The 25779-nt window shown below is 42.4% G+C and overlaps 1 protein-coding gene across 1 annotated transcript; it reads right to left on the bottom strand.

Annotated features, from left to right (window-relative positions):
- Positions 1-94: 94 nt before the first annotated feature.
- LOC119741599 (pre-mRNA-splicing factor CWC22 homolog) lies at positions 95-23669 on the bottom strand. The gene is made up of 21 exons (XM_038217414.1): positions 23502-23669; positions 18942-19262; positions 17695-17916; positions 17275-17424; positions 15783-15977; positions 14929-15105; positions 14159-14341; positions 13698-13826; positions 12960-13053; positions 12486-12614; positions 11714-11849; positions 10776-10897; positions 9854-9938; positions 8481-8642; positions 7153-7298; positions 5649-5726; positions 4866-5018; positions 4027-4154; positions 3147-3248; positions 2423-2592; positions 95-1493 (listed from the first exon to the last, which is right to left on the bottom strand). Exons 1-21 carry the CDS (start codon positions 23540-23542, stop codon positions 715-717), a joined length of 3702 nt encoding a protein of 1233 aa, XP_038073342.1. The 5' UTR covers positions 23543-23669; the 3' UTR covers positions 95-714.
- Between the last annotated feature and the right edge of the window lie 2110 nt (positions 23670-25779).

Genomic DNA, 25779 nt, shown 5'->3' with positions numbered 1-25779 from the left:
CCTTGGTGCTCTTTGGTAAAAAAAAATTGAGGAGGTGCGGCAATAGAGGGCGCTGTTGGAGCTACCGCGGAACATTTTGGAAAAAAAAAAAGATTGACGCGCATGATTAAAATCGACGCACGCGCTGACCAGAGACCGACTTTTTTTTTTTTTTTGCCTTAGCTGTTGATTGCTCAATTGGCTGCCAGGTTACCGAAAACACGATAGAAGGCGCTGGCTAAATGGTCAGAATGTGAAGGTCAAGACGCAGTCGTGTTTTGCATAATTAATTGCCGAGTCTGCACGCTTATCATAGATGCTTGCTGTGTAAGCGGCTATTCCATAGACTCCCAAAGTTACACATATCGTAATAAATGTGTTCAGTTGTACTTGAAGTGGCAGTGTTTTTAAGTACAGGAGTAATATGATGCAAATATGTTTCGGAGGTGTTGATGTCTTCTATCAAAAACACAACAATTCAAACAGCCTTATATCTAAAATCTACATGGTGCTACCATCAATTTACATGTAAATCTACGGAGGTAAGAAAACGCTTTCAAAATAGTCACAGATACGTTGCCAATTTTTTTTTTTTGTATATAGTTTGCAGGATAGTAATTCCTGATGTGGAAACACTTTGGATATTTCATATCAGCAGTAATTTGGACCAAGACTGGTTCTGCGAGGGCAGCATTCAACAGCTGGCTCCCCGCTACCTGGTAACCAGTCTGTTTATCAGCGTCTGTCACGTACACGCTCGCGTCTAACCCTATCATCCGGGGAATCACTGTACTCGCGTCTCCGCGACTTTCCGCTTGAGCTCTCGCGGCTTGACTTTTCGTTTGAGTAGCTGCGATCGTAGTCCCTTTCCCTCCTGGAACTCTCTCGTTTTTCCAAAACGTCGTCGCGATCATCCACTCTCTTTTGGGATTGTCGCAGACGGTCTCTGTGTCGCTGGTTCTCTTTGTCTTCTATCTCGTATCGACCATCGGTGCGCCGTTTGTGGCTCGTCTCCTGTCTTACATCGTTCTGTTCCTCATCATACTGTTCTCGGTCGTTATCTCTGGCAGACCTTCTCTCCAATCTTGGGGGTGATCTGTCATCATATCGGTCCTGTGTATCCTCCTGGTGTTTATCACGGTGTCTCTCTTGCCGTCCGTTACTGGACCTGTCGCGTTTGTCACCGTGTCGATCACGGCGATCGATGCGCTGTTCCCGATCGTCTTCATCACTGACGATCTCGTCGCGATGGCTGTTTTGGTTCCTCTGTTTGTGATCTTTTGGACGTCTCCTAGCAACGTCCTCCCCTCTTTGATCACGCTGATCGTAATTCTGACGATTTTCCGGATAGTCCCGATCCCTTTGACGTTCCCTCCTTCTATCCCTGTCCACACGGTTGTCATTCGGACGTTCAATGGGTCGTTCTGTTGTATGTTTTTCTCTTCTGCTTGCAGCTTTGGCACCACGTTTCTTTGTCCGTGATTTTTTTTTGTGTTTTGATTCTTCTTCACTCTCTAACAAAAAAAAGGGAACAGAAATAAATGATCGATCAATCTTTCATTTTCTATTTTCTGTATGGTCACTTCAAGTGTACTCAGGAAGTTTGGCAATAAGAGGATTGCAAACTTTTACTTTTCAGTGTTTCAAAGTTTGCTCTGTCCACTTTTTGATGATACTCGGTGTAAAAACGTGAAGAAACATACTCTCTGCACATCTTGCTGAATCTAAAAGAATCCAACGACATAATAGAGTGGAAGAGGCCCGTTCTATGTTCACTGCCCAGTGATCAACATGAACTGACAGAAGTGCTGTTTGATAGAGAATGTAGGGTTAGGTTGACCTTAAATCACCAGAAAATAAGTTTTCAAAGAACGTTCTTAACTCCTCAAAACTCCCCATTGTGCAAGATCCAATGACACAAAAGTATGCCAAGATTTACTTCAAAATGCACCTAAGCTACTGCTATTATCAGAATCACCTGAATCAGATCACTGAAATCACTGAGATCACTGGAATGACTAGAATTACAAGATTTACTTCAAAATGCAACTGAGCTACTGCTATCACTAGGATCACCTGAATCTGTAGGATCACTGGAATCACTATGGCACACAATGATTTCATAAGGCATCTGAGCTACTGCTATCACCAGAATCACCTGAATCAGTAGGATCACTAGAATTGCTAGAATCGCAAACAATGATTTCACAAGGCACCTGAGATACTGTTTTTACCAGAATCACCAAAATCAGAATGATCACTGGAATCACAAAGACTAACTTCACAAGGCAACTGAGCTACTGCTATCACCAGAATCACCTGAATCAGTGTGATCACTGGAATCACTACAATCACAAAGGCTGACTTCACAAGGCACCCGAGGTACCTGAATCAGTACGATCACCGGAATCAGTAGAATAAAAAAGAATGACTTCAAACTCACCCGAGCTACTGCTGTCACTGGAATCACTAGAATCGCTCGAATCACTGGAATCACTAGAATCACTGGATTCACTGGAGCTGCTGCTGGAACTAGAAGTGTCACTCTCCACTGGTCGCTGCTGCTGCATGATGACTCGCTGGTAGTTCTTGAGGTGTTCTCGCAAGTCATCCCTGAGGACAAACATATATTCTATGAATGATGATTTGTAAATATATATGCTTAGTGAGTTTGCCACTTTGATATGTCTCTTCTATCAGCTGTCTTCACAAGATGACATACAGCACACTGATTGAAATGCCACTCCTCTTCAGAACCACACTACACAACTTGCAAAAGAGTACATGGCGCTTCTTCAAAACTTATATTGATTCGCCTGCAAAACTAATATTGGCTCTCCTCCAATACAATCCTTCAAGTTTTATTTCAGTGCTTAAATGGTGAAAGAAAACTCAGACAATTATGAAAACATTTGAACATGGTGCAGCTGATTTTAATGGAGTAAAAAAGTTGCCTTTGAGTTTCTGATACGCCAATTTCATCGCAAGATTCTGGAGGTTAAGAGTAAAATGTCATTAATAAGAAGACAATCTTCGCAATATCGTTGAGTGCAAGGCCTCAGAAATTTACTCCAGACTAATGCCAAATGCATCCTTCTTATTTCTTATTAAAGATAAGAATGTTAGTGTCGGGAAAACGCTGTGAGTTTGTTGAATCAAAGTCTTACGTGAGGCCGCCAAGTCCAATGGTGGTGAAGAAATTGATGGAGAAGCGCGTGTTGGCGGGGTTGTCTCTGGGCATCAGGCCTTCGAAGAACGGCTGCAGGGTCCTAGGTTCAATACAACAAAGACAGAATGCTTGACGAAGGGCTTAAATAAGCAGAGGAACTGTCAACACTGATCTGAGACCACACGGTAAACCAGTTACTTTGTGACAGTAATCCATCACAAACAAAGGTTGGTTTGTACTTCACGTGAGCAGAAACGTAAAGCCAATTTGACATCATAAAAAATTCACGGCAAAATTTGCCAGAGTTGAAGTGTGTTAATCTACTGAGATTGCGATGTGCCAATTCTTACCTTGACATCAAAAATGTGAGTTTTGCATTCATATTTTCAATGAGTATAACACAGACCTTAGTACTTATTAGCCCTTCTGCTATCTGATCAGTCACAGTCAACAAATCAATCCTCTTCCCCTGACATGCCTTTCGCACAGGCTAGTCACCAACAGTCAGATCGTATTCCAAGCAAGCACTGTGACTAGTCAAAACCAGTCAACAGACAAAAGGATACAAGGGGCAGGCACAGCTGGCTTATCAATCACCTACAGTCAAAGCATATCTGTATCAAGTTACATACATATACAGTCACAACCAGTCAATCCTGCTTAATGTAGGTTGGGAGCTCTTAACTGTTGAAAACAGTCACTTGATTGATTTTGACTGAAAGGACAACTTGGCACAGAATGCATGTTTGCATAGGAGGGTCAACGCTTAGATCTTTTGGTATGAGCCCATTACTGCAAACGTCCCAACAGAGAAAAGTCTTATTATGCTTGAGCCTATTCACTGACGTGCAAGTGGCGAGTTTTTTTTTAAAACTTACGGATCTCTGAGTCGTGCATTCATTTTCGGAAGCCCCATGTACTCCGACAGCTCCTGGAACATGATCTTGACGAAGATGCGACTGGATGAGGAAGTGTCTTCCTCGTTCATCTTGATGGCAGACAGAACCTGTCATAACAAACCAACAAATAATAGGCAAGGTATAAGACAAAGGTGTCCGTAATTTGGTATCATTCTAGTGTTGCACAAAGGGAGCCTGGCATTACACAGAAACGCTGGAAGAAATTAACCCATTAGCACATGTACTACATTGTACTACATTGTATTACATTGTATTACATTGTATTACATTGTACTACATTGTATTACATTGTATTCATTCCCTGATGCATCCATAAAACCATAGAGTGCTCGTGCGGTATCAGACAGTACAGGGAGTAACAGGCAGGGCAGTTTTGGGCAGTACAGGGACTCGTGGGTTAGTTTTGAGGGCAAGTAATTTCACTGAGCTACTCAATTTTGGGGTAAGTTTGTCAAATTTACGAATTTTGATAAAGCTACTGCAAATAACTGAATACTTTAGGGGGATTTTTCTCTTAGTGGGATTTGGGGAATGGGAGGCTACAGAGGAGGGAGTGGAGGTTATTTTACCCACCTATGTAATCTTTTTACGCAAATCTGGAGGGTGTAATTACGGTTTCTATTTTATATGGAAACAAGCTATTTTATTTCTCAAAGCAGAATTTGCACCTTGAACAGCACTTGTTTTTCAACTGAGAATTCCTTGTGTTTTTACATTTCTAAAACAAAAAATGTAGAATTACTACCTTAGATTTCTTATCAATTTTTTTTCCAGATATTTTGTGTGTATTTACTCACGGTCCATGATATGGCATCGGTGTGAAGCAAGTGAGCGAAGAACTTGGCTACATTACGGAGCTTGTTGGTGTCCAAGCGGTGGCAGGTCTCGTACTGGTCTGGGAAGATGATCTCATACTGCTGCATGTACTCCCGCTTCAGCTGACAAAACCGCTAACAACAACAACAAAAGTATTTCCAAACCGGTCAGATTTTGGTAAAAAGAAATAAAAACTCAAGTCAGGTCAAGTCCTTTAGATCTCACTTTCAAATGATAACATCCTGCGATCCTGACTGGCAACTAATTCTAGCAGATGCAGAACTGATTTCAGACTGGCACTCAAGTGTCAGGCAAAAGCGAAGCATTCCAACGATTTGTATTAAAGAGGTTACATATACCCGAAAAATGACGGAAATGTCTTCGAGCATCCACAACCTCTTTAAGCTGGACATTTGAAACAATAAGGAGCAACTGCAAGCAAAAAATCCACTGTTGCAGTCGTGCTAAATGATTCTGGGTGTAGTCAATTGAAAATTAATACATTAGATTGGCCTGTTTGCCAGTCAGTTTGCCAGATTTGATTTGGGTTGACATGAGTTGCTCCTGGTAAAATGTGGTTTGGTGCGGTTTTTAGAACATCACTCTGAAATGAGTGTCATATATTCAATTGGAACATCTTATTCCCACATATGACCAAATTTCTTGTTCAGTTTATATCATTAAAAGAGGTAAAAAAAACACAAACTCTAGACTGTGAAATTTTGAGAAAAATAAGATGTTTTGAAGCATTTTATGTTACCAACCTGGGCTAGAAGTCCAAAGAACTTCTCGTAGGTTCTCTGCTGTGCGCAGCAATCTAGGATCATCAAGCAGACCTCTTTCTGTTGGTGGCAACAATTCAAACAAGAAAGTTCAAGCAGATGTTTCAGATTCTAGCCAGACTTGATACAAGCGACACTCTCAGACAAAAACAAAGCAAAACTATATCTATGATCCATTTTTCAAAACCTTTGCAACCGTCTATTAAAGGGAATATACATCATTTGCTTTTGCTGTAATTTTCAGAAATGGATGGATTTGGGGGGTTGGTAAAATATAGAAAATATTGTTACACTGATTTTTTTGGCGTTTTTGGTTCGTAGATGCTATAAAAACCAAGAAAAACAATCGTTTTCCTGTAGTCTGGTTCCTCGACTCCTTCTAAGATGAAACGGAGCAATTTATAGACGTTGGGAAATTACAAGGCCAGGGAACTAGTCTAGCTGGCTTGTACCCGTTCATAGGTTTGCAATCGATTGCAAACAAATGCAGACTAACTAAATATGGTCAATTGGGGCCAGAATTCGAAAAAAAAGAAGTTTTTTTCCAACGCTGGTGGGCTGACCAGCGTTGAAAATTGATACGAAAATGCCACTTTTCTTGAAAATGACAGCACACCAAGTACCATGATGTTACCGGATGCTTTATACTGTCATTCACTAACAGTCCAGCAAGACATTTTAAAAATAATTTGGTAGTTATATTTTTTGATGTTTGCAAATGTTGTATTTTCCCTTTAAATATCCTGACGCCTTATTATCAATTTTCACAACCTCTGAAATTGCAGGTGTCACAATTCAATTTGCTCAAATTGACTGCAAGTCACTGCAAAGCAGTGTTGTCTGAAATAAATTAAGTAACATTGAAAAGTTTGCATGGTGGTGTTATGTAATGGTGAGGTTCGCGATAAAACCATGTGGAATAATCTCTTTTGAGAAGAGGTGTGGTTCTTAAAAGAACCACTTGGTTGTGAAACTTGACGTTCCAATCAGTATCGCTGATCGTCTTCAGGAGAGAGCAGTTGATCAGAGCATACTGAACAGACATCTTCCCAGACAAGATTATTCCACATGGTGTTACCGCAAACCTCACTAGCTAAAACAAATTGTGGCGCAAATCAATGAGTCAATTTTTTTAACCTGCCACAAGTCCAAAGGCCAATCTGGGTCAAAATGGTGTGAAAATCAGGAATGTCCTAACTCCACCAATGTTGCGGTTAAACAAATGATTTTCTGTCAGCAGAACATCTGTCCTATGGACCTTTATCATGCTGCCACCATTTCAGTCATGTTCCCCGTATCCAATAACAGTACTGAAAGATAATTTGTTTGTGCAAAAAGGAACCAGACTATTTTTCCTTCCAGCCTCACTTTGGTAACGTTGATTTGAATGGGGAAAAAAAACAAGATGGCCGCAACATGATTAATGGTCTATTCACAACAAGGATCAAGCTAACAGCAAGAGACAAAATTGGTTTCTAATTCAAACCTCTTGTCCTGGTTTGAAGTCCATCCTCAGCATCTTGTGAGCGCACTCCTCAAAGTCCAGACTGGACTGGATAGTCAGGTAGATGGTGCGACGTAGGGCAATCATGTTGGTCTCTGTCTGATCCAAAATCTCCATCTTCTCAGCTTCTGTACATAGTTGTATGACAAAGATAAAAGTTAATGCTATTATTTTCACTTTTACTCTGAAATTTTTTCGAATTGTTACTTATTAATAAATACAAAAGTTTTTCAATTTCCAATTTCGCGGCACAACAAACAACAAGTTAGAGGCACTAAAAATAAAGCCTTTTTGCAGCAGATTGCCAGACACGCAAAACAGAAGGGACATATAGTAATTTGGGGGTTAAATAAAACTCAAATTAAAATTTATCAGGTGGAAAAAGTCAAGTTTGTTGAAGAGCATAGACACAGCAACTTTTTAACACTTTTTGTCTTCTAATAAATGTTATTGGGATATCTGTATTAAAAAATTCATTGCTTTTTAAAAGGTTAGTCCCTGGCAAGTCGGGGTTCAACTTCTTTTTGACTGTTTGGTGTAAAAGCGCTAGTTAAAATTACTGCAGGCAGGACAGTCTATTTTTTCACTTGTCTAGTGAGCATCCTATCGGTATAGACCAATCTAGTAACAGTCATTTTTTTGAGGTGGCAACAGGCTCATGCGAGTACGCACGCACTCCGGGCTCCTTCAACAAATAAGGGTTATCAAAATGCACGCACGCCCTGTCTTTAAGAACGCATGCAGCATGCCTGCTGATGTGGTTCCACCTCAAAAATGGCTTCTAATTTTGTTCACGGGACTAGTCTATAAAACCTGCTTGCCACTGTTACCCTAAATGCAGTGGCGTAGCCAGGAATTTTTCAGTAGGGGGGGGGGGGCTGGAACATTTCATGGGGGGGGGGCGTCATGTAGATCAATGATAATTTTTTTAGAAACTCAAAATCTCAGTGGGGGGGGGGGGGGGGGGGCGACTGGGGGGCGACAAGGTTTCATGGGGGGGGGGGCTGTCACCCCCCCACGCCCCCCCGTGGCAACGTCACTGCCTAAATGACTAAGTAGTTGTAAAGATGTGTTTAGCTTGTAAAACATCTAATCCTAAGGGCTAACAAAATTTCATGTGGACTAATGAAGTGGACAGGGAATAAAGGGGAAGAGTATTTCATTGCACTGGCTGCCTTTTTAATGGGAGGGGTGAAACATAGCTTGAACCACCATTTGTCACACACGACCCACAAGTTTCACAATTTGACTGGATAATATTTCAGCCATTCCTGTATGACCCTTAACCTTTGACCTCTAAGCATCCTGACCTTTTTTCTCTTCGTCTTCAGACTCTTCATCCTGACTGTCCGATTCCCCCTCGCTGTCTCCCTCTGAGCCGGACTCGTCGCTGTCCTCTCCGAGAATCTCCTTGCGGATGGCCTTGTATTTCTCCTCGTTGGCCAAGAATTCGGGATCCTCCTTGAAAATATCTGCAACAAAACATCAAATTTAAAATCCTCAGTCAAGCAGGTATTTTTCATTGGCCCTTAACATTTACAGGCCTTTTTGAAAAGCTTCTTTGATCTTCAAAAATCCTCCCCTATGCTGGAAACCAGCAAAAAATTCTTTCTATTTCAGTCTGCCTCACTGTGGAATTCCTTAACAGAATCTTGCTTTCCAAGTTTTATAACTCTTTCAGTTCAAGCACACATTAAGTGCCATATCATGTGGAATTGACCGTACAGTTTGGGTAAATTTCCTTTAAAGAAAATCTAGCTTTCAAGGGACACAAAGTTCCAAGTAAAACCAGTTCATACTTCAAGCTAAAAACAAATGTGAATTTGAAATCACAAAATATTTGCAGCACAATTCACTGCATTTACAATATGTGCAGTTTTGGGCTAATTTCCAGCGTGAAACATTACCATGATGTCACAAATTTGCACTCAGGATTGCTCTTGTGCCGAGTATAAAACGTATCTTTGAATTTTATTGGTTGCTGGGCTCTAATTTAAATCAACTGGAAATTTTTTTTTCAATACCTCCTGATGGATTTTGAAGGATCCAGGAGGGTTAGGGTTGAAGGCAGATCATTTGCTTTTTATGCATTCTGTTCATTTCCAATAATAACCCCAGTCAAAAAATCCAAAGAAGAATGTTCAACACCTAACCTGTTGACGTTTCAGCTCAGTGGATATCACACATTTTTGCAAAAATTGTGAAAAACTATGCACAACTTTTTTATCACAAAGCACAATTTCATCTCTACAACTCTTTATTTCCAAAAATCAGTCAATTGACTGGTCATTGGAAATCACCTACATTTCTTGATTTCTTCTATTAATCACATCAAGCCAGACGGAATAATTTCACAGGGTGTTTAGTACCAGTACGATCGTTAATCCAAGGAAGCTTTTTGACAAGAATTCAGAAGGTTAGTTTTGGGATGCATGCAAAACGATCCAATGTGCCTTTAGAAAGGCAATGATGTATAAACTTCCAGAGTATGGCAGAGGTAATCTTTAGTTACCAGAGGACATCATCACTACACCAATATGGCGACTGGGGTAAAAACAAGAACCTACGTAACGGCTACGGCTTACAATATACTAGCGCCTGTGGAAGTGGCTATAGCCACTGCATACAGGCATACATATTACAGACAGCCGTAGCCGTGTAATTGGGATGCTCCCTGACTTACTGAGCAGGTCTTCAGGCACGTAGTTGTCCTCCAGCGTAAGGAGATGAGTGTACTGTTCAGATTCCTCCACTAGATCCAGACCATCCTGGAAAACAAAGGACAAATTCATATAAAAATAGTGAAAATTATTGGCTGCCATGAGGTGGGACATTTTTAACATCTGAAGGGCACATAGTATAATTGGACAAAGCCAGATTTGAGGCCTAATTTTACAAGATTCTAATTTTCCAATTGTCGCAAGATTCTAATTTTCAAATTAACAAGATTCTAAAGTTTTCAATTGCACAAGATTCTAAATGTTGACGTAAACACTAAAATGTTAATTGTCATTATATGGCCATGTTTCAAGCAAACTTCCTAACAACAAAGACTTCATCAATTAAATAAAATTAAATAATTAAATAATTAAAGAAAAGTATAGTATTGAAGTAAGTCGAAGAAGGTTACTTTCAGCATCATTGCAATGTTCCTTAACCCTTAAGGACGGGGTGTAATGGGGACATTCCTCCACACATAGAGCAAGTGGCCCGCATGACTGCACAGCCTTTGTGTGGTAGCGGGACTGCACAAAAGCAGCAGCTGTGGAACTACCCACTAGCTGTGTGCCACGGCATACCACAGCTGGCAACTGCATTCCAATGAGGATTAGCGGCCTCGGCCATGACCGCTTCCCGTGCGCATGGGGTTAAGAAATCATCAGAATTGATCAGGCAACTGGTGATCCAGGGGGCCGGTCAAGTAACAGACAGCTTGGAAATGATTGTGTCAGAGGCACTTTTGCAAGTCCCTACCCCCCCCCCAAAAAGACCCCAGAATTAGATTAGCTTGACATTTCCTCTACTTCTACTGGATAACTGAGATGTCCTGTCATACAGCACACTTCAAAACAAAAGCGCATCTTGATGGATTTCGATATTTTTACCAGGATAGCAGGGAAGTCTTTGAAGCCGTCTTTGCGATTAGCAAAGATGACCTCTGTCATGTACTGGACACGCTGATCGATCTGAGCCTCGTGAAGGATGCCGCGGAGACGCTCAAAGATTGCTGAAAAAGAGAGAAGGAAAAGAAAATGACAATGGGCATATTAAAAATTCCATGTGCACATCTCATCTTCAGAAATTTAACCCAAACCCTCCAAGTTCTTTGGAAATTCACCAGGAAGCTTGGAGGATTTTGGGAGGATTTGGAGGATTTTGTAGGATTGAGGAAGGTACAGCCCAGACAATGCTACTTCACATGGAGTTTGGTACCTCTTGAAGGTTTAGGTCAGGGAATGTACCATTTAAGCCCACAAAGTGGAGGGCTTTGGAGGATTAAGAAACTTCCATGCCAAAAAACACCTTGGGAGATGCCTTGAGCTTAAATTCATGTTACGATTTTTTTTTTGTAATAACACGCTGCATGAGAGTTTTTATTTTAACAGGATTTTTTATGAGAGTCGCCCATCACAAATCCCTTATAAAGGGCAACTCAAGGTGAGGGCTACACAAAGAAGGGATCAAAAAGGAAATCCGAGAAAAAGAAAAATTACTTCAAGCAGAAAGACAAGCATTGAGATTGCCGTAGCGCTAGAACCAGGTTTAGATTATAATCAACTGGAAAACAAATATGTTCGGATTTCAGAGCAAACAGAAAACAACCTGGTGTTTCAACTAAAACACTTCAGCGATTTTTGTAGCATTCCTGAATCTCCAAACATCCAACTACATGTATGAAACTAACAACATCTTTATACTTATTTGCACATTCTTCGTACAATATTGGGGCATCAAAACCATGTGGGGGAACAGTGGCTGGGATCTGCAGTTCAGACGACAACTTCGGTCAGACAAGGGTTTTTGATTTCTGATGGGATCTTACCATTAAGTCCTCTCGGTGAGACTTCGGACAGCTTCAGTCCACATTCCTTCAAGAAGCCGATGGACACCTCAACGCTATCATCAGTTGGGTTCTCCAGCAGCAGGGTCAAGATTTCCAAGGCGATCACCTCGTGGGCCTAGAGATGCAAGGAGGAGAAAGTTCACCAAAGGAGTCATTTGCTTTAATAAAAACGTTACTGGTTCTACAATATCAACAGAAGTAAAAAGGGCATCTTCTTGCACCTTGTAGATTGGAACCTTCCTTTAGTGCGCATGATTAATTAGATGAGGAGTCAGATTGTCACAGCGGTTCTTTCCTCGCCTTCCACCGCTGTGACCCGGGTTCGATTCCTGCCCTGGCCACATGTGGATTGGGTTTTCAGTCCCCACCTGATTCCGTGGGTTTCCCCCGGAATATTCTTCTGGGGTTTTCCTCCCACTTCCAAAATTGCAATGTCTTCTCATTGTCTTCTCTCCACAGCACCAACTTTGGGCTGGATAGCTCAGTTGGAAGAGCAACCGTACCGTGTTCTGTAGGTCGCAGGTTCAAGTCCAAAACAAGTCAATTTCACAAGTTAAATAAAACTGACAACCAGTCACTAGCAAAAAAATTACAGAATTTTTGGCTGGTAACCTATTTCTGCGAGGTATATATTTTCTAAGCTAAGCAAGTTTCTGTGCTTGGCAGCCAAAGCCCCAACAAATTTACCACAAGTTTTCAATTCAAGAAATTCTTTCTTACAAACAAACTGTCAAATGAACGGCTGACTTACCACTTGCTGGTTGACCAAGTGTGCAATGAACCTGGTTGCAGCCAGACACATCACTTTGTCGTTGCGACGGAATCCTTTCTTGAAGTTGATGATCAGGCGTTTCAGTATCAGCTCACCATTCTGAGGGAACTAGGATGACAAAAGTACAACATTGAGATAAATAAAGCAACAACAATAATAAAGAAGAGAAGTTTTAATCTGCGTCTGGAGACCAACGTGAATGTATTGACAAAAACAAATTGAAAAAGGTATGAGTTAAGATGACATTTGTAAGATGAAACAATCTGTCTCCCACGACTTATCTGCAAGTGATCTACTGCTGATCAACTGCAGATGAAGCAAGGTCTATGTAGGATGCCAAACAAGTTTTTGAAACAGAAAATAGAATATAGACTGTGGTGACCTGTACATATGATTGATATTTGTAAACTACCCCCAAAATACGAGCTTGATGGTGCATCCTTGTTTTTTTACCTTGCAGTTGATGATTGCTACCAGGGCTGCATAGACGTGTGTGAAAGTAGGCGACGCAGACTGCGCCTGGATAATGGAACGAGCCAAAAGACCTCTGCAAAACAAAAAACAAACAAGAAAACAACACGTGGTGATTTAGACTTGATGTATATTAGCACAAAAACATTACACAACTTTGGAATAAGAAAACATTTAACTAACTATCTCTTCAAAATAAAATGTTTGTCCCAAGCCAATTTGATGCAACTGTTTGTTCATCTTGGTTTTCTGACGAGAAATGGCTGAGAACATTGCAGCTCATGCCAGTAAGCATTTATACTCCTGGGTGGAGAGAAGCAAGCAAGGGTAAGTGACTTGCAGAAGGCTACATCACACGGCAAGTGCTTAGATACAAACCTCTGATCCCTCAATAAAACATTTTCTGTGAACCTTTAAAAGCAGACGTTTTAGTCAACTTTGTAGGATTCCTCAGCATGGTGGATACAGGAAAATGTCTATTTAACTTGTGCTTAAACTTCACTACGGTGAACAAAGTGACAACAACTTTCAGCTATGAAAGCTCAGTATACATAATCCCAACATTTGGGATCCAAATGGGAAGTCTGTCATCGCTACATGTTTGATAAAAAGGTAGTTGTTGTCCCAGCTTTCTACTCTTGCTTGTGACGACCTTGACAACTTTTCATGAAGACACTCATGTCTCCAGAATAGAAAAAATATTTTTAAGAAAGAGCTTACCTTCCCCTGACAATGTTGAGCTGTAGCAGTTCCTGTATGATGTTACCAATGTTAGAAACGTTGGTCTTGTTGATCAGACCGTTGATGCTCTTCTTCAGTGCTTCCCAGGCAAGACGCTGGTAGGCCACACTGAAAGAAAAAAGACAAAGAGCATGAACATCTTGGTGAATAAGGAGCGACTCGAGTCGACCCGAATAGATTTCTACTTCAAACAGGTGGACTTTTATGTATTAATTTTTCCTTGAGTAGACTCTGGAGTGATTCCGACAGACTACAACAGTCGATCTTTCGACGTAGTTGCTCCAAACTGTTTCAATGTTGCCACATATTTTATCAAATCTTTGGAATCTGGGGCAGCGCAACTCTGAAACGCAAGTGTTACCTTGATTTTTTTAAACTTCAAATTGAAAATACAACAAAAATCAGGAAAAAAAAAATGGTAAAAAAAGTCCACACCCTACCTGGATTTGTCAGTCATCTGTTCTTGCATCATCCGTAGCTTCGCCGGTGGGATGTATGCCCCGCCCGTCTTGCTCTGAAGGGGCGTGTCTAGCGTCTCTTTCTTCCTCTTGGCGGCGGGTGGTTCCTCATCCGGCTGCTTCTTGTTTGGCTCTTCATCTCTCTCACTCCTTCTTGAGAATCTCCTTAAAAGGTAAAACGACAGCAGTAACTTTCGGGTGAATAATTTGCAGGCTTTGAATTTGGCTAAAGGAGGCCGTGGACTTGGATACAGGGGTCAATGAATGGGTGATGGTTGGCCATGGACTGGGTTATGGTAAACTATTGGATAGGTTGTAATAGGCCATAGCAAACCATAGACTGGGTTGCAGTACAGCATGGGCCGGGTTGGGCTGTGGTAGGCCATGGCCTGGGTTATGGTAGGCCATGGCCTGGGTTATGGTAGGCCATGAACTGGGATCTGGCAGGCCACAATAGAGTGGGTTGTGGTATGCCATGGCAGGCCATAGACAGAGTTACAGTTGACCATAGACAGGGTTACAGTAGACCGTGGTTTGGGTTGCGGTAAGCCATAGTAAGTCATAGAAGGATAATAGTAGACCAGTGACTAGGTTATTGTAGACCACAGATGGAAGGCCATAGACTGGGTTGTGGTAGGCTATAGACAGGGTTTAAGTAGACCACTGACTGGGGTGTAAAGGCCATATGATGGTTTTACATTGGATTCACGCAGGATACTTGCTTCCCAAGATCAACAATATTGGACCCTTACTCCTTGGTATTCCTGTCTCTATCCTGCTTGGACCGTTCCTCTTGGGTTCTCTCAAAGCGACGTTTACGGAAGTTCCTCTCTGCCTCCCGATAATCCTCCTCCTTGTCTTGTTCCTCTCCCCCTCTGTCTCTACGACCAGGTCTGTCTGGGTGTCTATCACGCTCTCTCTTGCTGTCCCTTGATCACACAGATAGAAGTAAAAAAATGTGCACCGTGTTTCCATGAAAATTTGCAGGATTTGCAATCAATTCTGGGGGTGTGAATAAGTCAGAAACTTATGAAGCTTAGGGATTTTTTTTTTATTAAATTGGATTATTTTAAGGTTATTTATTTATTTGAAACAGAGACATTGTTTTTTTGCTTTCTGAAAAGAAATTTTAATGTAATAGCAGGGTTTTGTCCCTCGGAGTCAAATTCTAATATACTACTTATACACAAAATATATATCTACCTCATTTGAGTAAACTATTTCTTAAAACATCATTTCCGACAGACTTTCATCAATATTTGCATGCTGGTTATGTTTTTAAAGTACGCATTGGGGTACTTTGGCTCACTGGTTCAATATTTCACATGTTCAGTCTATTTGCATGCATAATATTGCGATTCACATTCATATTGAATTAGCTGGGGCCCATTTCATGGACTCCCACGTTTCAAGCTCAAAACTTAGCACAGATAACATACGCTTTGCAAAGACAGGATACCAGCCAACATCTCTTGCAATGTACATTGCTCGCAACTGTTTCCAGCTGATTTTTTGGCTAACCACAAATTAGTACCCTCCAGAGCAGGGATTGGACACATTTTAGTCACTAGAGGGCCAGAATATGCAAAGACATTCTATCTCTTACCTATTGCGTTGTGATGACCCCTTTTCCCCTGGGTCTCTATCACTATGTCTGCCACCATCTCTGTCAGTGTGTCTGCTCTCCGTTTCCTCCTCGCTTCCAGTGATTTCCCCACTCTCAGGAGAGTCCGGTCTCGATTGACGCTTGATGGTCGTGCCAATCACGCTACGGAAACGACCACCGGATTCAAACTCCTCTCTGACAGACCAAAAGAAAAATCAATTCAGCTTCAATTTTAAATTTTGTTTTTTTTTACAAATAATTGTAGTTTTTTTTTTAAAATAATCCCTACCTTGTTAAAAATATTCCCTATGCACCAGCAATATTAACGGCTACTTAATCTCACCAGATCCAACAGCAGAACAGGAAATATTTTTGTCACTCCACAGATCAACAAAAATCACCAGAGACATTTTGTGGTTGGAGCTTGTCAGATTTAAAAGGGCAAGGACAAACCCTCCTGAAAAAAATCAGGCTTAAAAAATGCGCCACGCTTCAAAACCTTTCAGGTTTTCTCAAGTGAAGGGTTGGAGTGTTAATGAACTGTGCTGTGTACAATAGGCGATGAGTCTTGCACATGTGGAGTGTAGTGGAGTAAGCCAGACGGCCCGCCTGCCTGGCCAAACGCAAGGCCATAAAGGATACAGCACAGTGGACATGGGAAAACTTTGAATATTTTGTGTAGTGTGTCTGCTATGTCTATTGACAAAGTGTCAAGGCAAAACTTGAAGGGATTTGAAGAGTTAAAGCTATAGTCCATCATTTGCAGCTATCCGAAAAGTAACTGGCGAATTATTGTTGAAAAACATACTTGGTTGAAAGATAGTAAGTGGACTAAACTCCCTATGAAATTAATCTTTCTGGCAAGCTATCATTTTGAAGTAATCAATGAAAGAAGGCCTTTCCAACAGTGCGTCTTAAGACGCACCGTAGGAAAATTTAAATTAGTAGTTCGTTTTGTTATTCGGCGCAGCGTGCGCAAGCATTGGAACGACGCACACACACGAGCGCGGTTGCTATAATTCGTCGGATCAGTGCGCAACGTCGCGTTTAGCTGCAATTCAAAACAATTCAAAACATGATTCAGTAACTTTTGATTTGAAATTGAGATCCTAGAATGCTGTTTTTCTCGGAATATACAGCTGAAGCTTAGCTGAAACTTCATCAGGTTAGTTGTTCAGTATCCTTCATTAGATTTTGAACACTTTTGTTGCTTCAAACGAACAAAATGCACAAATTACAAATGACGGACTATATCTTTAAAGACTACAAGTATGCCAAAAACCTTCTGGGTGAATTTAATATAACAACTGTCTAAAAACCAATTGTGCTATTCAAGACAAAAAATCAGCAATTATATTTCTCCTTTTTTTCTCGATAATTTTCAACATGATAAACCTGTTAAGTGCAGTTGCTCAATTCCTAGCTCATCAAAATCAAACATAAATTGCCAGTGGTGGATATCATTAGATTATTAGAATTAGTATCAGTGTACCTTTCATAGGAAGCTGATCTGTGGCGCCGGCGTTCTTCCGTGGGTTTGTGAACGCGACTTTGAAGCACAGATTTGACTCTCTGAGCACGCCATGAGTAGCTGTCGTCACTGTCTGAGCCGCTACCTTCACTGTCACTGTAGGCTTGGGGTCTGGTACGGGCAAGAACACAAGTACACAATGTTAATAGGGAAGATCTTTCAAAAGCTTACAACAAATTGGGAATAATCAGATTTAGATCATTAAAATTTTACTGCGTGGCCATTCTGTTTCAACTCACTCACGAGAACAGATTTTCTGAATGCATAAGAATTTATAAATAAAATAATGGAGTACATCTAGTGTAGAAAGGGCAATTCCGTAAATTTGGACGCACATGTTAGACACTTTAATGAGCTGCTGTTGGAAAATGCTGTTGGTACCTGCTAGATTTCGTCTTCTTCGGTTCTGGATGTGTGGGCATGTCTTCGTCCTGATACATGTCCTTATCGTCAGGTCCGATAGAGAGCTCGTCCTCAGATCTTTTGCCTGGACTGGTCATCTCCATGTCTGGGTCCTGGATGGGGGAGCGAGGGGTGGACCTCTTGGAACCTTTGTCCTGGGCTGGGGATCTATGGGTGGCCACCGGGGGCGTTCTGGGTGATCTGTGGGTTAAAAAAATGACAATTTTGTTTTAAGAATCTCAAGCCAAAAGTTGGCACATACACAAAATATTGTAAAAGACCAATCTCGCCACCCTATTAATTCCCTCTTCAATGGTGAAAGCACTCTGCTAGCTGATGTATGGATAATCTGTCAAGGAGCAGTAGCTTTGTACTATAGCCGATTCGTCTAAAAAGTGGGACCTGTTCTATGCACGAATTTAAGTGCAAGCAACTTGATTGAAAGACAGTAAGGGAACTAAACTCTCTGTGAAATTATTCTTTCATGGCATGCTGTCATTTTGAAGAAATCAACGAAAGAAGGCTTTTCCGTTAGTAGTTCCTTTTTTTTATTCCACGAAGCGCGCACAAACGTTGACACGACGCACAAGCGTTGACACGACGCACACGCGGTTGTTATAATTCGTCGGATCAGTGCGCGACATCGCGTAGCTGCAATCAGCTCAGTGAGAACGTGTCTCGGATGCTGAATTCAGGCCCAATTCAAAACATGATTCAGCAACTTTTGATTTGAAATCGAGATTCTAGAATGTTGTTTTTCTCAATATGTACATCTGAAGCTGAGCTGAAACTTCATCAGGATAGTTGTTCAGCACCCTTCTTTAGATTTTGAGCATGTTTGTTGCTTCAAGCAAACAAAATGCACAAATTACAAATGATGGACTGTAACTTTAAGCAGTCCAAGGCAGTCAATCCTGCTTTATGTGGGCTTGGAAATCTTACGGGTTAAAAAACAGTCACTTGGTTGACTTTGACTGAATAGAATGTATGTTTGCATAGGAGGGCTAATGACCACAAAGATTTCAAAATTGTATTGAATGATTGATATATATCTGTATTCTCCATGAGGTGTTTTGTGACGGCACACTGTACTGCTCGAATGTAATGCCTGCTTGTAGCCCTGCTGAAATTGTCCAGCTTTGCTGTAACCTTATCTGAAGTAAAAGGAATGTTACATTGGTCTTCTGCACACAAAAAAGCCTTGCGAGTTTAGAATGAATGCCTACCTAGGTTCAAATTCCGGGGGTGGTTCAGCCGGGCTGTGAGGAGACGGAACCCTCTTTCTTGAGCTAGTCCTCATTTTCTCCTCATCTTCATCACTTTCATTCCTCCTTGTCGACCCCCTACGGTCCCTGTCATCCACCACTTCGCTCCTGTGACTCTCCTTGGGGTTCCGACGCCGCTCGTCACGGCGATTTGCTGCTGATCCTGAACTGCTGCTGCTGCCGCTGCTGCTACTTGAGTCACTCCCACTGGAGTCGGAATCACTGCTGCTACCACTGTCACTACTGCTGCTGCTGCTGCTACTTGGATGTCTGCTTTTTTTGCTGTTGAAAAACCAGAGGTGAAATTTGGGTTGGTGTTGTTTAAAAGTCAAACACACTGTCATTTACGTTAAGTTAACTCTAAATCCATAAGTCCCCCAACGTGTGCGTTATCTACCAAGGCGTGGAAGGCCTTGGCAATCATGAACCTTTTTGGTAGTTGTGGCAAATTTGAAACATGTGCTGCTATTTTGCAATAATTTTGATCAAGTTAAATTAATTTTTCAGCTCCCCCAGCAACGGGACTATCCATGCACAGACAATATGTACAGAATGTACATGATGTAATACGGAGGTAGTCCAGTATTTCAGTCACATTTATGGGACTATCTCAACAACCCTCAACCATGCCTCAACCATCTGACCATGTCATGCATCATTGTATGTCAACGGTCAAGTTTGTAGGTTGTATTGTTGTACATGGGTGTCGGACGCTTCGCCCCATTTCCACTTCGCCCCTCACCACTTCGCCCCATCCCCACTTCATCCGAGCCCCACTTCGCTGTTACATGTAGTCATGAACTGCCAAAGACCCCGATACTAAATGCTTCCAATTCAGAAACTCAGAAAAATACAAACTTTTGAGGTGTTCGAGACACAGGGACCGAGCCACACATCAAATTAATGTTTATTTCATCATAATTTTCTATTAAATTGTTTGTATTAGGCCCCTATCATAACTGTATGATATTACGAAGCAAGTGATTTAGGCCCTATTTAAAAATTTGATTAGAACATTAAATTAGCTAAAAGTGATAAAGTGAAATGGGAAACGAAGCCGAGCTTTGAAAAAGGGCCATCACTGTCGTCATGTTTATTTTTAGCCACGGAGGCTGCATGATCTACAATATTTAAAATGATGAAAAATATGCCCTTTCCGCACTGAGCCAACCTGACACTTCAAACGTGCACGCATATGATCCAGCGATGATTTTTCGGTTCGCTCGGAGCGCGCCGCAGGGGTACGGTACTTGCACTTGTACGCATGCGCATACTATCATTTCGCTTGTACCGTACCCCCCGCGGCGCGCTCTGAGCGAACCGAAAATCATCGCTGGATCATAATCATATGCATGCACGTTTCAAGTGTCAGGTTGGCTCAGTGCAGAAAGGGCATATTTTCATCATTTTGGCCAAAAACTGACAAAATCCAGCAATGTTTGTTCTGCACATATTACCCGAGTATGTCATGAGGTGTAGTACGGAGTTTGGGGGCAAACTGTGCCTCATAGTTCTACTCCTAGAACTATGAGGCTCCAAGAAGCCCGCAAAATTGCCTGCAGCACAAAACACTAATAAAGTACAAAAACGTCCATCAAAAAGGAGACATTTCCCACAGAACCGCTGCACAGTTTGCCCCTAAACTCCGTACAATACCTCATGACATACTCACGTAATGTGCACCCAACATACTCCTAGAACTATGAGGCTCCACGTAGTGGAGCCTCATAGGTTCAGAAGCCCGCAAAATTGTTGTCAGCACAAAACACTAATTAAGTACAAAAACGTCCATCCCAACCAGGCCGTTTTCCACAGAACCGCTGCACAGTTTGCCCCTAAACTCCATACAATACCTCATGACATACTCACGTTATGTGCACCCAACAAACATCGGTGGATTCTGTCTGTTTTTCGGCAAAAATGATGAAAAATATGCCCTTTCCGCACTGAGCCAACCTAACACTTGAAACGAGCACGCGTGCAGAATGATCGCAGTCATTTTCGGTTCGATCGCTCGGAGCGCGCCGCGGGGGGTACGTACTTGCACTTGTACGCATGTGCATACTATCGTTCCGCTCCTACACCATACCCCCCGCGGCGCGCTCCGAGCGATCGAACCGAAAATGACTGCGATCATTCTGCACGCGTGCTCGTTTCAAGTGTTAGGTTGGCTCAGTGCGGAAAGGGCATATTTTTCATCATTTTTGCCGAAAAACAGACAGAATCAACCTTTGGAAAACGGCGGTTCTGTGGAAAACGGCCTGGTTGGGATGGACGTTTTTGTACTTAATTAGTGTTTTGTGCTGACAACAATTTTGCGGGCTTCTGAACCTATGAGGCTCCACTACGTGGAGCCTCATAGTTCTAGGAGTACACCCAACAAACATCGGTGGATTCTGTCTGTTTTTCGGCAAAAATGATTAAAAATATGCCCTTTCCGTACTGAGCCAACCTAACACTTGAAACGAGCACGCGCACAGAATGATCTCAGTCATTTTCAGGTTCGATCGCTCGGAGCGCGGGGGGGGGGGGGGGGGGGGGGGGGGGGGGGGCGTACTTTCGTTCCGCTCCTACACCATACCCCCGCGGCGCGCTCCGAGCGATCGAACCGAAAATGACTGCGATCATTCTGCACGCGTGCTCGTTTCAAGTGTTAGGTTGGCTCAGTGCGGAAAGGGCATATTTTTCATCATTTTTGCCGAAAAACAGACAGAATCAACCGATGTTTGTTGGGTGCACATAACGTGAGTATGTCATGAGGTATTGTATGGAGTTTAGGGGCAAACTGTGCAGCGGTTCTGTGGAAAACGGCCTGGTTGGGATGGATGTTTTTGTACTTAATTAGTGTTTTGTGCTGACAACAATTTTGCGGGCTTCTGAACCTATGAGGCTCCACTACGTGGAGCCTCATAGTTCTAGGAGTACACCCAACAAACATCGGTGGATTCTGTCTGTTTTTCGGCAAAAATGATTAAAAATATGCCCTTTCCGTATTGAGCCAACCTAACACTTGAAACGAGCACGCGCACAGAATGATCTCAGTCATTTTCAGGTTCGATCGCTCGGAGCGCGCCGCGGGGGGGGGGGGGGGGGGGGGGGGGGGGGGGGGGGGGGGGGGGGGGGGGGGGGGACGTACTTTCGTTCCGCTCCTACACCATCCCCCCTGCGGCGCGCTCCGAGCGATCGAACCGAAAATGACTGCGATCATTCTGCGCGCGTGCTCGTTTCAAGTGTTAGGTTGGATCAGTGCGGAAAGGGCATATTTTCCATCATTTTTGCCGAAAAAAAGCCAGAATCCACCGATGTTTGTTGGGTGCACATAACGTGAGTATGTCATGAGGTATTGTACGGAGTTTAGGGGCAAACTGTGGAGTACGGAGTTTAGGGGCAAACTACGTGGAGCCTCATAGTTCTAGGAGTAGGAAATGTCTGCATTTTGATGGACATTTTTGTACTGAAAACAATTTTGCGGGGTTCTTCATCTATGAGGCTCCACTACGTGGAGCCTCATAGTTCTAGGAGTAGGGATTAGGCGAAGTGGGGATAGAGCGAAGTGACATGGGGCGAAGTGGAAATGGGGCGAAAAGTCCGACAAGCGCGCGTTGTGCATGCATGTGAATTGTTAGCCCCACTAGTGTGGCCGTCGGTATGCTGCGCTGAACCTAAGGCCACACACCGTGGTACCGCGCGCTACTGAGGACGAAGTTTTCATAAAATTCAGGGCAGTTTCTTACATTCTCAGTTTCTTACTTTCTTATGGTTGTATTCTATGATGTCTCACCTATCACTTCTGGGATGCTTAGGTCTAATGATGTTCCATTTTCCGAGATATTCTTCAATCTTTCTGGAGCCCATATGCACTCGTGAAACGTCTGGTGGTGGCAGCCATTTTGAATGTGACAAGAGATGACCTCAAGCTGTGACGTCGCGTTTATGCAAATTGCTTGTCGAGCGCGCGAGGGCGCGAGTTGCAAATGCGACGGCTGTTTCCTGTGCCGTAGATCCTGAATAGAGATCGGTGCACGTGGCCCCCCTGACGATAAATGCATGGTACAGGAAACAGCCGTCGCATTTGCAACTCGCGCCCTCACGCGCTCGACAAGCAATTTGCATACACGCGACGTCACAGCTTGAGGTCATCTCTTGTCCCATTCAAAATGGCTGCCATCACCAGACGTTTCACGAGTGCATATGGACTCCAGAAAGATTGAAGAATATCTCGGAAAATGGAACATCATTAGACCTTAGCATTCCAGAAGTGATTGGTGAGACATCATAGAATACAACCATAAGAAAGTAAGAAACTGAGAATGTAAGAAACTGCCCTGAATTTTATGAAAACTTCGTCCTCAGTAGCGCGCGGTACCACGGTGTGTGGCCTTAGGTTCAGCGCAGCATACCGACGGCCACACTAGTGGGGCTAGTGAATTGTGATTCCAGAGTCATGAGAATTGAGAATGAAATGGTCGTTAACTCAAATTGTAATGTCAAAAATCGCCAAGTACATGATTAAGTAGTTACCTAGGACTTCGTGCCCTTGCTGTATCTCTGAACACTCCCATTTTATATCAAAAACGCGTACAGGATGCTTTCCCTTGAGAAGGCAAACCTAAGCAAAACGCATCGAAAGCAACTCGTTTTTGCGGAAAAGTAACGCTAGTGCAAACGACGCCCTCTATCGATATTAGAAGTAAATCCTTTTTTTTACAAAACAGAGAGGGCGCTCTAAACTTTATCAAGACAAGTAGAGAGGGCGCCCTATACGGCTCTGCATTGACTACTGATCTCTGTGGTAGCAGACCAGTAAATAAACTTCCATAGACCCAAATGGTAAATGTTCCCGCTTCAAAAATTCGGGAAAAATACTCACAACTCTCCAAGGTGTTCGAGACACACTTCAAATTAAAGCTTATTTCATCATCTTTCATTTTCTGTTCAATTTTTGGGGGGGTCAACCCATGACTTTTAGGAGAAATTTCCATCAGAAGATGATCACCCCTGAAAATAGTCCTGAAGCCCATCGCCATTTTGAAAAAACGATGGCTACACTCCATTGCAAAATAGAGCGCTTTTAGGGTCCAAATTACATCCAAATTACACACAACTGCAAGCTCCCAGTCCTGTGCACGGTTTCCACCCATATTTTTTTACAAACCCTCCGTTCATGGCCCACACTACTCTGAAATACTGAAGATTTTGAGGGCATGTAAATCGTGATTTGGCCGGCGTAGGCAATTTGGGGCCTATTTACTCGTCTGCAACCCAAAGGGGAATTCCCCGTTCGCGTAATGAAAAAAATGAGCAATCATGGGTGGGGTTCTTCAGGGAAATTGGCGTACACTGTGTTCAAGCCTGCATGCAGTACTAATCGCTACTCTGGCTTAAAAATTGAACGTTTTTCAACTATTTATTCGGCTGATGAGGAGAGAGCAGAGACCCTGAGAAGTAAGCTGTACTCACATCTGAGGAAAATCAACGTCAATTCATCAAATTATTACTGTTGACGGCTTCACGACCGGGTTCATTTCCACCAGCTGCCAGTGCAGCCCACGCGCATTGCACGGTAGGGTTTTATGGGTGTGTAGAGATCTTTTCCGGAACCAATGTCGTCTATCTTCGGTTTCCCTAAAATAAAATGCCAGTCCATCGCAGGTTCCAATACCAATGGGATGTACATGTAGACCCAGTCATACTCCTGGGAGGAGCCTAGACTACAGGCAAGTTTTCCCCCGAAGATACAAGATATTTAATTCCGGCCGATGAATAGGCTGCGACCAATTACCATAATGTGATCGTTAGTCGCCATCTGTTATAGCTCCATGGTCTAACTCTCTGTTGGTGGGTCACTCTCCACAAATATTTCATTGTATAGCTCAAAGTATTAAAATTCAGACATCATACCATACTGCCACAATTTACTATCACGAGGTATAGGCCTAAAGTACTATGTACATTACAAATAGTGGCGTTTCATTTCACGTAGCGCGTCATTAATTTTTATGTCCATGAGCAAAGATCCTGTAGCGCCGCGTAGCGCACAACTGCAAGGTACACACATTATGAAGGTCAACCTTTTCATGCTCCGGGCTCAGTAACTAAAGAAAATCAAACAGTGGCCACTTCAGATTCTGTTAAAAAAATATTTCTGATTCGTTTCATGCCAGTTTATGCGGGTCATGCTCCCCAAAAATGCACCCGCTATATTGAAATATTTAAGTTCATGTCATGTACGTGACCCGCCATGTTGTAGGCACGTGCGCGAACGCGGTGCCAGATTGCGACCCGTGCGCATTGAACAAACGTTCCCAACGTTCTTATCGGGAACCTGTTGACTTTTGGCACTTGAAAACGAGGTTGTTCAGGTCCTAACGACGATGATGGCTGTTAATGTTTGATTATTTTCATTCAAACCGGGCTTATATATCACACTATAGTCCTAAAAACACAAGCTATCACTGTCTTATAACTACGATAACCCGACTTGCCTGGATTCTTGGCCAACTTGACAACCTCAGGCCTCAAACATTCATCGCAAAATTTGGCAAAAACGAATGAAAACTCTTCGTATGCGGTTTTCTGTGTGTGTTATTAAACAATTCAACAATTCGGCATGTTTCCGCAGTTAATCATGGGACCGTAAACTAAGTTGAAAATTATTTCCTTTTTCTATTCTTGATGGGTGATTGGGTGTAAATGTATTTTAAAAATATATACAAGTATTAAAAGATAACCAATAACAAAGAAACGCAGGACACATAGGGTACATACAAAACAAAATTCAAACATCAACTGAATATGT

This window comes from Patiria miniata, unplaced genomic scaffold (genome assembly GCF_015706575.1).
Source record: "Patiria miniata isolate m_02_andy unplaced genomic scaffold, ASM1570657v1 HiC_scaffold_5, whole genome shotgun sequence".
NCBI classification, from domain to species: domain Eukaryota; kingdom Metazoa; phylum Echinodermata; class Asteroidea; order Valvatida; family Asterinidae; genus Patiria; species Patiria miniata.
The sequence above is the reverse complement of the archived record's forward strand: the minus strand, read 5'-3'. Positions and strand labels throughout refer to the sequence as shown.